Below are 11,165 nucleotides of genomic sequence, written 5' to 3'. Positions count from 1 at the left end.
ACGTTCTTGGATTGGAAGAATCAATACTGTGAAAATGACTATACTACCCAAAGACTCAACCTTTTGAAGCTTTAATTTCCTCACCTTTAAGATGAGATCAATGAAAATCCGCTTCATAGGATCATTGTCAGGATTACAGCTACTGCCATCTTACATTTGTTTAGGGCTTTGCAATTTGCAAAGAGTCATACATACATGACCCCATTTAATCTTGTAACAGCCCCATCAGGTAGGTGGCAGGGAATGAGGAAGCTGAGGCTCAGAGGGTAAGCTCACGATTGCTGGGCGATTGATCTGGGACTTGGCCCTTTTTCTTCTGACTCAAAAATACCTTAACAGCCTCTTGGGAGGTGTGTTGTGAAGGGCCCCAGGCTCCTAGGCTGTGACATCAATAAGGAGATGAAAGAAGCCGGAAGATCATGAATCATCTGAGCAAAGACTCAGAATGTTGATTTGGGAAAAGGCGTGTGTGTGATACTGAGAGATCACTGGACACAGTGATCACACTGTGTCAGTGGACAGATCCACGCTGGGGAGTGAGGGGAGAAGAGTTTAGGTGCTAGAAGGTAGCTGTGGACTCTTCCTAGCCCTGGATGCTGCTTTCAGATCTCTCTCTTGTATGAGGGGCTGTGGGTGAGTGCTGGCATTAATAGCTGTCACTATCCCCAAGGTCGACGGTCTTCTTCTGGAGAGAAAAAGCCAGAAGACAAGGAATGGGCAGAGGCTCAAATGCCTTTTTATAGTCTAAGCTTGGGAGAGGAGGAGAATGTGGAGGAGCTGACCCTGAAGCTCACCCCTGGGGACTCTGAATCTCATCCTGAGCCTGCTGACCAGGCCCTTCAGGAAAAGAAGGTAAGAGTTCCAGAGCTGGGGAGAGGTTGTTGGTGGAGGGGAGGCCATAGGGAAGTTGGGTGGAGTGGTCACCAAAGGCTGATTCCCTCCACAGAGAGAAGGGGAAGGAACTCTGGTTTCTTACTTCCTAATCCCCTTTTCTGACCTCTCAGCTGGACAAACATCTTCCTGAATCGGGGTTCATTCTCTCTGTCTTTGGAAGTGGGCCTGAGTGGATGCTTAAGTTGGTCCTTATTACCTCTTTTCTCCTTTCTTCCCTCTCTTTCCCAATTCCCAGATGGTTCTAATGAGCTTTCTGTGTTCTACTCTGGTATCAAATGTGAACACAAGTGATGCAGCTTACTCTACCCAGGCTTTCCTCCTCAAAGTCTGTAGTGAACTTGCCCCCTTGGAGCCTGAATTTATACTCAAGGTATTGTGACATGAAAGAGGGGATGGAAGTGGGAAGTTAGGAGGAAGGGAATTTGGTTATGGTGTGCGAGGGGGACGGTGAGCAGCTTTATACTAGGGGCTGAAGGAACTTTACTTAGGAAGGTAGTAGGATCTGTGGGTGAGCCTGAGGCCCAGTCCCTAGGGTCCTCTGAGGAGTGGAGGAAGATAGGATTGAGAAAGAGTATCCTAGGGTTTGTTTATTTAGTAGGTACACAGGCTAAGTACACAATGCTAGGCCTTGAGGGTTATAGCAACAGATAAAACAAAACTTGGATCTGGCTCTTAGGGAATGGTATTTTTTTTTTTTTTTTGGTGTTTTTTTTTGCGGTACGCGGGTCTCTTAACTGTTGTGGTCTCTCCCGTTGCGGAGCACAGGCTCCAGACGCGTAAGCTCAGCGGCGATGGCTCACAGGCCCAGCCGCTCCGCGGCATGTGGGATCCTCCCGAACCGGGGCACGAACCCGTGTCCCCTGTATCGGCAGGCGGACTCTCAACCACTGCGCCACCACGGAAACCCCGGGAGTGTTATTATTAATCGTATTATTAGTGAAGCAAAACGATCCCAAATATTGTATAAATGCAAATGGAGTAGTAGATAGTGAATGTTTCAGAAGCAGGAAAGAGAGGGAAAATGTTTCCTATGAAGCTTTGGAAGATGGCAGGATAAATCAGCAATTTGAACCCTGGGTAAGTTTTTGATAGACGTTGATGGTGGGAGGTCTTCCAAAGCGTGAAAGGACAAGGTTAAAGGCGCTTAAATTGGGATAAGTAGACTTAGGAGAAGACTGGTGAATAAGGGCTAGATCGTGGAAGATGTAGAATGCCAAGCCAAGAGGCTTGGATTTTTATATTTACAGACAATATGGAGGGCTCAGGAAAGGTTTTATGCAGGCAGATTAGATAAGCAAATTAGTTTAGGGCATGGTGCTGTGCAGAAGTGGCTGAGAGGCCAGCGCTCCCTACCCTGTGCCCTAGGCATCTCTGTACGCCAGGCAGCAGCTGAATGTCCGGGATGTGGCCAACAAAGTCTTGGCCATTGCTGCCTTCTTGCCAGTCTGCCGTCCCTACCTGCGACGATATTTCTGTGCCATTGTCCAGCTGCCTTCTGACTGGATCCAGGTAGCCAGGTTCTACCAGGTATGGCATTCAGTTCCCTGACTTTTGACCCTCACTTGGTTCCCTCTCCTTTGCTCACTGCATCTGTGGAGAAAATTCTCAGACACTTTGGCCTGCCCTCAGCTGTCCTCAACCCCGGTGCCCAGACAGGACAGCTTCTCCTGGTACCAGGCTGAGTTGCCCAACCGGGAGCATATGATTGAGAAGGGCTGGACTGAGTTTGAGAAAACTTGGTGTTATTCCGGACCTTGTGTTTACAGTGAAGAGAATAAGAATCTGAGAAGTCTGCCCTCAGGTCCAGGACCACAGAAATTGTCATTGTAGAGCTGGGGCTGGGGACTTCCTATCCTGTGCTGTCACTTAACCCCATGAAGTGCTCTCATTTTGTTTTGGAGGGTCTCGCTCCTGAGGGTTTCTCGTCTCTCTGACAGCGCCTGACTGGAGAAGAGGAGGACAGGCTGGTGCCCCTGCCTGCCTGCCTGCGTGCTGCGATGACGGACAGATTTGCCCAGTTTGATGAGTACCAGCTGGCTAAGTATAACCCTCGGACGCACCGGGCCAAGAGGCGCCCCCACCGGCCACCCCGCCCTCCAGTCAGTCCCTGCCTCAACCCTGGTCATTCACAACCTAGGCCCTTTTCCCCCGGAAAGTAAGAGGGATGAGGGAACACGCTGACCTCCTTAAACAGCTGACATGTTTCTACCACCAGGGACAGAAGGAGTCAGAGAAATGCAGAGGAGCTGGGTAGAGCTCAGAGGGCAGAAAGGGCAGGGCCCACCTCTTTCCCAGCCAGTTTCCTTTGTGGTAGAGATGGGCCTTCAGGGCTATTGGAATGGGTCTCTCTAGGGACAACCTCCACTTTCCCTTTGGAAATGGCTTGTCCTGTCCCTACAGAAGGAGCATACATTTTCTGAGACACAGAAATACTTGCCAAAGTTCATTCGGCCTCTTCAAGATGAACAGAGGATGGTGAGTGCCTTGTTCTGGGGTTCTAAACATACACGTATTGTCTTTTCTCAACTAATATTTAGAAATGGAATTCCATTTGGTCCAGAAATACTTGTAGTGGGTATGGTAGGCACATGCCAATGTCCTACCCGGATAATTCTCAGCTGTGATTATGGGGTTTTGAGAGCCCCTGGAAAGGCTCCTTTTATTTCCATTTTGCTCTCCTTGGTGTCATTCTTTACTGACAGATGGCACATCCAGCTGGATAAGTGAGTTAAAAACATTATGAAATATCCACCTTCCATAGGAATTTTTAAAAACAAACCAAACAAAAAAAGTTTTTTTCTTTTACTTTAATAACAAGGCACTGGTCTTAGCGGTTAAGAGCGTAGAAGCTAGATTCAGACCATCTGGGTTTGAATCTCCCCACCTGCCCCCCCACCAGTTGCTGGCTCTGTGACCTTGGCTGAATGGCTTACTCCCTCTTGCCTCATTTTCCTCACATATAAAATGGGGATAATAGCAGTACCTTCTTCGTTGGGTTTTTGTGAGGATTAAATCAGTTATTGTATTTAAAGTATTTCTAACAATACCTGGCACTGAGTAAGTGATGATTTCATCATCATCATCATTAAAATAGATTTTTAGGAAAATATATTAGTGTTACAAGAAAACACATCCTCAGTTGGTCCATTGGTCTTTTCTCTTCAACCTATTAATACAACCCAAACTTAGCTCTTCTAACATAGAAGATTCTGAAAGCCAGCTTCTTTCATTTTTTAACTCCTCACAGCCTACATTGTGCTGATGCCTCCATTTACATGCTCCAGGTCTCATTTATTTATTTATTTATTTATTTAAAATTTATTTATTTATTTATGGCTGTGTTGGGTCTTCGGTGCTGCGTGCGGGCTTTCTCCAGTTGTGGCAAGCGGGGGCTACACTTTGTTGCAGTACGTGGGCTTCTCATTGCGGTGGCTTCTCTTGTTGCGGAGCACAGGCTCTAGGCGCATGGGCTTCAGTAGTTGCAGTGCGCGGGCTCAGTAGTTGTGGCTCACGGGCTCTAGAGCACAGGCTCAGTAGTTGTGGCGCAGTGGCTTCGTTGCTCTGCGGCGTGTGGGATCTTCCCGGACCAGGGCTCGAACCCGTGTCCCCTGCATTGGCAGGCGGATTCTTAACCACTGTGTCACCAGGGAAGCCCCAGGTCTCAGTGATTTAAATAAGAACTGCTTTTCCCTCTCCCTCCCCTAAGAACAAGGTGTTTTCTGTTTATTCCATCCCCATCTTGCTTGTCACAAGCCAGTCATCCCATGTTAACCATTGATAGTTCAACCTTGTGTAAATGAAACACAGTGACCCCATAGACCTACTCTGTTATGTTCATCACAGAAGCTCTTGCTGTTGGAGAGTTTTACCCTCTATTCCTATTCTTTGCCCAAATCTACTTTGGGGAAAGAAATTACCATAGGTGTAGGATAGTCTTGGTTTTTGTTTTCTGAAGAAAGTGACCATGGTCGTAGATTGAATGACCCCTGTGGGACTTGCGGATATTTCCACAGTTTGAGGCAACCTGCAGTGCAGTGTCAGAGAAAAAGAATGAGCCAAGTTTCACCCTGAAGAAGTTGGTACAGAGACTGCACATCCATGAGCCTGCACAGCTTGTCCAGGCCCTCCTGGGCTGCAGGTGAGAAGATGCACCCTGAGCACACGCTCCATCCGGGTAATGGCCTGATTCTTCAACACCCATGGCCCCAATCCCTGTAGTTGGACCCCAGCAACATTAGTTTGGGCAGACCTGGCCTTAAATGTGACTCACTAGCTTTGACTGACTCACCATTCCTTTTCTCAGTTATTTCCAGCTGGCTTTGAAATCGTAAGTTTTTCCTCCTCTGTTCCAGATACCCCTCCAACCTACAGGCCTTTTCTCGAAGTCACCTCCCGGGGCCCTGGGATTCTAGCAGAGCCGGGAAGCAGATGAAGCTTGCTAAGCCAGAGACCAGGGAGCGAGAGCTGAGCTTGTGGGGGAGCAAAGCTTCCGTCTGGGAAGAACTCATCGGTAGAGTAACCTTGACCGTCACACTCCTTTCCTCTCTTCCTCATTCATGCCTCTACATTTTGGACCCTGACTAGAAGCTTTCCATGGCATGGTGCAGTTATTCTCTTACTTGGCAGTTCCATCACTGAAAATGATTGGATTTATCAGGTCTGCCATTTACCACACCAAAGTGAACAGTGGCACCTGCTTTGAGTAGCACTGGCATCATAGGTAGGTCATAATTCCAGACGTGGTTAGGTGATACACAAGCCTTTATCAACACATGACAAAAGCAGTACCTTCTATCTGATTTCACTTGTGTCAATATCTGCGTAACTCATCCAAACAAGGTAGGACTAGTACATGGCATACTGGAATCTCCACCAAAACCCATTTTTTAGGACATGGATGTTTTAGGTAATTTGCCCACACTGATAAAAAGAATTCAAATGGGGAAGACCAAGTTACTTTCAGTCTTCTCTTTCTGTCTGTTTTTTTGCTAGCTTATTTTTAACTATAGAAGGATCTTCCTATTCCATTTTTTCTTTTATGTCCTCTTTCATCTTTGAAGTCAACTTTCTGTTGAAAAATACCTGACTGTAGCCCTTTTGACTGCTTGAGTTTTGTGGACTTCATATTTTGGAGCTTCAGAAGCCCAAGTTGGCTTTTATTGCTCTGTAAGCTGCCATTTATAGGTTGTACTCAGGGCAGCCCAAAAAGCTTAACTGCTTATCGTTCCTCCCACTTTGGGGTTGTCACTAGTGCTGTATGTATCAGAATCACATGGGAATTAAAACACACACACACACACACACACACACTCACACACACACACACACACACACACACACACACACACACACGCTTGACAACTTATTCTGCAATGTTTGATACAACTTTGGGTAGAGTAGGATAAAGGAGCCTGGATGGCAGTCAGCATGTGTTGGTGAGTCTAGTACGCATCATCTCCCCTTCCCTCCTTCTGCCTCTGAAAATTAAAACTGCTGTTTATCTTGGTTGAGACCAATGCCCATAATCTAAACCAGTGGTCTCCAGACCACTGGATCATTTATTGCAGAAACAATTTTTGGGATACACCAGAATATATGTATATATATATTTAAAAAATTTTTATACATGTTCTAATCAATTATGTACTTTAGGAACTGTATAACATATAATTATATAAATATAGATATGAAAATAAATAAAAATAAATATAACTATAAAATATAAGATAAAATATAATTAGATATACAGATCCCTCTTTGGAAACCAGAGGCTCATTAACAATGCATTAATGAATTATTTGGAATGAAATCAGTGAATTTCTCAATCTGTAGGATGAATATTCATTTATTCATCTAGTATCATATCAATAAATATGATATTGAACTTAATTTCTTATCAAAGTGGTCTAGAAAATCTTTCATACATAGCAACATTTGAGCAAAACGAATGAGTTGACAGAGGATGCAATAGTTCATGAGTTGTCACACATCATTTACATTGCGTATACAACATAATTGTTCTACACAGTCTGTAAATCAGAAGTATTATGATTGGAGAACCCCAGGATTTCCAGCAGGCTTAAAGCTTTCTAGCTATAATTCAAATGAGACTTATATCACCTTAAAAAAGGTACCACCGCTTTCCCAATGAAAGCTGCTGATGGTAGGGCTAGTGCCTGGGATGTGGGAGGGGACTAATAGGCCTGGTCTGTAATGTAGTCTGAATTCATCTCTGGGTGGTAGCCAGGAAAAATAGCATACCTCCTATTTACATTGACCTTTATCTAAAAGAAAGAATGTTTCCAATGTTTACTATACAGATTGAACCCCTGTAGTCACTTAGTTCATGTTGCATGGTTATGTGTCATATATGATAGTTGAGGCTTATTGAGGAAGAGGAGGAGTTCCACAATACAAGGGCATTGATGGGGCCTCTTCACTCTTTTTTGGTTTCTGCATAATGAGACTTATTGCAGCTTATCTCTGAATTGTAAATGGATTTAGAATTATTATTCAGTATTAACCAAACTAATCCTGTAAAATTGACATAAGCCTTAAAAAGATTATTAAGAAGCTATGACTTGGGACTTCCCTGGTGGCGCAGTGGATATGAATCTGCCTGCCAATGCAGGGGACATGGGTTCGCTCCCTGGTCCAGGAAGATCCCGCATGCCTCAGAGCAACTAAGCCTGTGCGCCACAACTACTGAGCTTGCGCTCTAGAGCCCGTGAGCCACAACTACTGAGCCCCCATGCCTAGAACCCCTGCTCTGCAACAAGAGAAGCCACTGCAATGAGAAGCTCGTGCACCGCAACAAAGAGCAGCCCCCACTCGCCGCAACTAGAGAAAGCTCGCATGCAGCAATGAAGACCCAAGGCAGCCAGAAATAAATAATCAATTAAAAAAAAAAAGAAACTATGACTTGAAGGTAATACTAATATCACAGGGACAAGTGAACAATAAGAAAGTGACAGAAGTGAAATTCTGCTTCAGAGCGAATCTTTCTCACCTATCTTTATTTTATTTTTCTTTTAATTTTTTTTTAATTAAAAAATTTTTTTGGCCATACCATGTGGCATGCGGGATCTTAGTTCCCTGACCAGGGATCGAACCCGTGCCCCAAGCAGTGGAAGTGCAGAGTCTTAACCACTGAACCGCCAGGGAAGTCCCTTTTTCATCTATCTTTATTTTTTAAATTTATTTTTTAAATTTATTTTATTTATGTTACTTATATTTATTTTTGGCTGCATTGGGTCTTCATTGCTGCGTGCGGGCTTTCTCTAGTTGCAGTGAGTGGGAGCCACCCTTCGTTGTGGTGCGCGGGCTTCTCATTGCGGAGGCTTCTCTTGTTGCGGAACACGGGCTCTAGGCGCACGAGCTTCAGTAGTTGTGGCTCGCAGGCTCTAGAGCACAGGCTCAGTAGTTGTGGCACATGGGCTTAGTTGCTCTGCGGCATGTGGGATCTTCCCGGACCAGGGATCAAACTCGTGTACCCTGCATTGGCAGGCGGATTCTTAACCACTGCGCCACCAGGGAAGCCCTCACCTATCTTTAAATTAAAAATGATGACTATTTAATCAGCTCATACAAGACATTGACCAAAAAACTTAAGAATTATCAAGAAGACTATTTGAAATATCAATTTACACTCAACAGTTAATGGTGAACCTTTACTTTAAATGTATATCCTGCCTTGAAATATTAACTAATGATTGTACTACATGTATATAATTTATAAGATTACACTAGGAAATTTCTCTTTTAGCCATCTAAAAACTTTGGAAATCATTACTGTAGATTAGAGAATGTATTTTGCCTGTTGAGCCCAATCTCAGGGCTGGAGCCAGCAAACAAAGTGATACCCTAAGTTATTTATTGAAATAGCTAATCCCATAAACAGTGTTGATTAGGTTTTGCTCCAAGCTCAGGCAACCCAGTTGTTATCTTTCCATACCTTTAAAACATTTTGGGTAGGACAGATCATATGTTCGTACCTCATTTGCTCCAACATGAACATTCTGCATGGCTCTGGTTTCTGACTTCTCTCACTCATCCTTTGTTTGCTTTTCTCACCCTATGTCCTACCTTCCGCAGACAGTGGGAAGCTTCCCTTCATGGCCATGCTTCGGAATCTGCGCAACCTGCTGCGGGTTGGAATCACCACCTGCCACCACAAGCTTGTGCTCCAGAGACTCCAGCATGCTGTACGTGTGAAGGGCAGGGAGCTAGCCTTCTCCTAGTGGCTGGGGAAGGTCATAACTACCAAGCTATTTCCATATGGGCTGTAAACAGATATGGAGACTCAGATAGGTTGAGGAAGACAGGTTTGGGAGTTCATCATCCCTTCGAGTATAGAGTATAAGAACTTTCCTTTTTATTTTCTGAGATCATTTCTTTGATTTAACTAACTTCAGAGGGAGTCTGATATAAAAGAAACAGGGAACCTTCTGTTACTTCCTCTCCTTTCCTCGTATTCTCACATGACATCTTTCTTTCTTCTTCTCCACCTTTATCTAATATCCATTTTGGTCTTCCTCACCTTCCCACAGATCTAATAGAGGGGTTATCTCATCTTCCTGGTCCCTGGAGCCTCTGATGCTCCCCATGCTTCCTGGTCCTCTGCTCATGACCCCTCTCTTGCTTTGCAGAAGCCGTTGATCAACAGTCGGCAGTTTCCATTCAGATTCCTTAATGCTCATGATTCCATCATTGACTTTGAGGCTCAACTCGAAAAGAAAGATATTATCTCTCTTCTTCCAACTCCTGTTTGTCTCTCATGCCTGAGAATAGATGAGACAGCAGCACTGGTATTTTCAGTCTCTTGCCTTCCAGTCTCAGGGTATGGGGGTGGGCAGAGGTCAGACAGTGGCCAGCCCAAAGGGTCAGGACTCAGGACAGGCATTGATGGGAAGACAAGATGAGGGGATAGAAGCTGCCTGACTCAGATACTTACCTGTCGTCACCCAGAGTTGCCACTTCCTTCCAACACAAAACTGATAAAGCGGATAATAATTAAAAACACAAAGATATGGCAAGAAGTATGCCTATTCCTGGCAATTTTATAAACCAAGTCATCGGGAACTTTGGGCAGCAATGATGATCCCTGTGATGTATGAGCAGCTCAAGCAGAAGAAGCTGAAAATACACAAGGCCAGGTGTGTGTGTGTGTGTGCTATCTGGGAGCAAAGGGTGGGCAACAAGAGGCACCCTGAAAGGGCTTGGGAGTCATATGGAAACCCCAGCTTTTATTCTGCAAAGACATGCTTGTCAGTCATCCCAATGGCTGAGACTTGCCTGTTTCCAGTCTTCTCTCGCACAGCAAACCTTGTCTTTAACATTGTCCTGTAGAGAGATCATGAAACAAAATCTGTGTTTGGGCCTCCACTCTATTATCTGTGATAGCCTTATTGGTTTCTGTGGACTCCTTCAGCCTGTGTAGCATTTCCCTTCCTATTAGTACATGATAGTGCCTCTCTGCTTATGCTCTGGTTCACATTTTCTTTCTTTTTCTTGTCTGTGATATCTGTTTGTTTTTCTTTTTGTTTCTCTCCTCTGTGTATTTTCTGACCCATTCACTTTCCTTTTTCTTTCTTTTTTTTAAACATCTTTATTGGAGTATAATTGCTTTACAATGATGTGTTAGTTTCTGCTTTATAACAGAGTGAATCAGTTATACATATACATATGTTCCCATATCTCTTCCCTCTTGCGTCTCCCTCCCTCCCACCCTCCCTATCCCACCCCTCTAGGTGGTCACAAAGCACGAAGCTAATCTCCCTGTGCTATGTGGCTGCTTCGCACTAGCTAACTATTTTACGTTTGGTAGTGTACATATGTCCATGCCACTCTCTCACTTTGTCCCAGCTTACCCTTCCCCCTCCCCATATCCTCAAGTCCATTCTCTAGTAGGTCTGTGTCTTTATTCCTGTCTTACCCCTAGGTTCTTCATGACCTTTTTGTTTTTTCTTAGATTCCATATATATATGTTAGCATACGGTATTTGTTTTACTCTTTCTGACTTACTTCACTCTGTATGACAGACTCTAGGTCCATCCACCTCACTACAAATAACTCAATTTCATTTCTTTTTATGGCTGAGTAATATTCCATTGTATATATGTGCCACATCTTCTTTATCCATTCATCTGTTGATGGACACTTAGGTTGCTTCCATGTCCTGGCTATTGTAAATAGAGCTGCAATGAACATTTTGGTACATGACTCTTTTTGAATTATGGTTTTCTCAGGGTATATGCCCAGTAGTGGGATTG

General features: G+C 44.4%; 2 protein-coding genes across 2 annotated transcripts in view; one reads left to right on the top strand and one right to left on the bottom strand.

The window, feature by feature from the left end:
- PNP (purine nucleoside phosphorylase) overlaps nucleotides 1-117 on the bottom strand; it is a 3,113-nt gene extending 2,996 nt beyond the window's left edge. Inside the window, exon 1 of the mRNA XM_028495361.2 lies at nucleotides 48-117. Within this exon, the coding sequence (XP_028351162.2) occupies nucleotides 48-117 (70 nt within the window). The remainder of the gene's footprint in view (nucleotides 1-47) is intronic.
- Nucleotides 118-168: 51 nt separating this feature from the next.
- Nucleotides 169-10,043, top strand: LOC114487121 (telomerase protein component 1-like). The gene is made up of 11 exons (XM_028495586.2): nucleotides 169-229; nucleotides 671-852; nucleotides 1,130-1,264; nucleotides 2,260-2,421; nucleotides 2,832-2,993; nucleotides 3,295-3,369; nucleotides 4,908-5,032; nucleotides 5,247-5,404; nucleotides 8,989-9,098; nucleotides 9,543-9,701; nucleotides 9,862-10,043. Exons 1-11 carry the CDS (start codon nucleotides 196-198, stop codon nucleotides 9,889-9,891), a joined length of 1,332 nt encoding a protein of 443 aa, XP_028351387.1. The 5' UTR covers nucleotides 169-195; the 3' UTR covers nucleotides 9,892-10,043.
- The last annotated feature ends 1,122 nt before the right edge of the window (nucleotides 10,044-11,165 follow it).

This window comes from Physeter macrocephalus, chromosome 11 (genome assembly GCF_002837175.3).
Source record: "Physeter macrocephalus isolate SW-GA chromosome 11, ASM283717v5, whole genome shotgun sequence".
Lineage (NCBI taxonomy): Eukaryota > Metazoa > Chordata > Mammalia > Artiodactyla > Physeteridae > Physeter > Physeter macrocephalus.
This window is presented reverse-complemented; position numbering and strand designations above follow the sequence as displayed.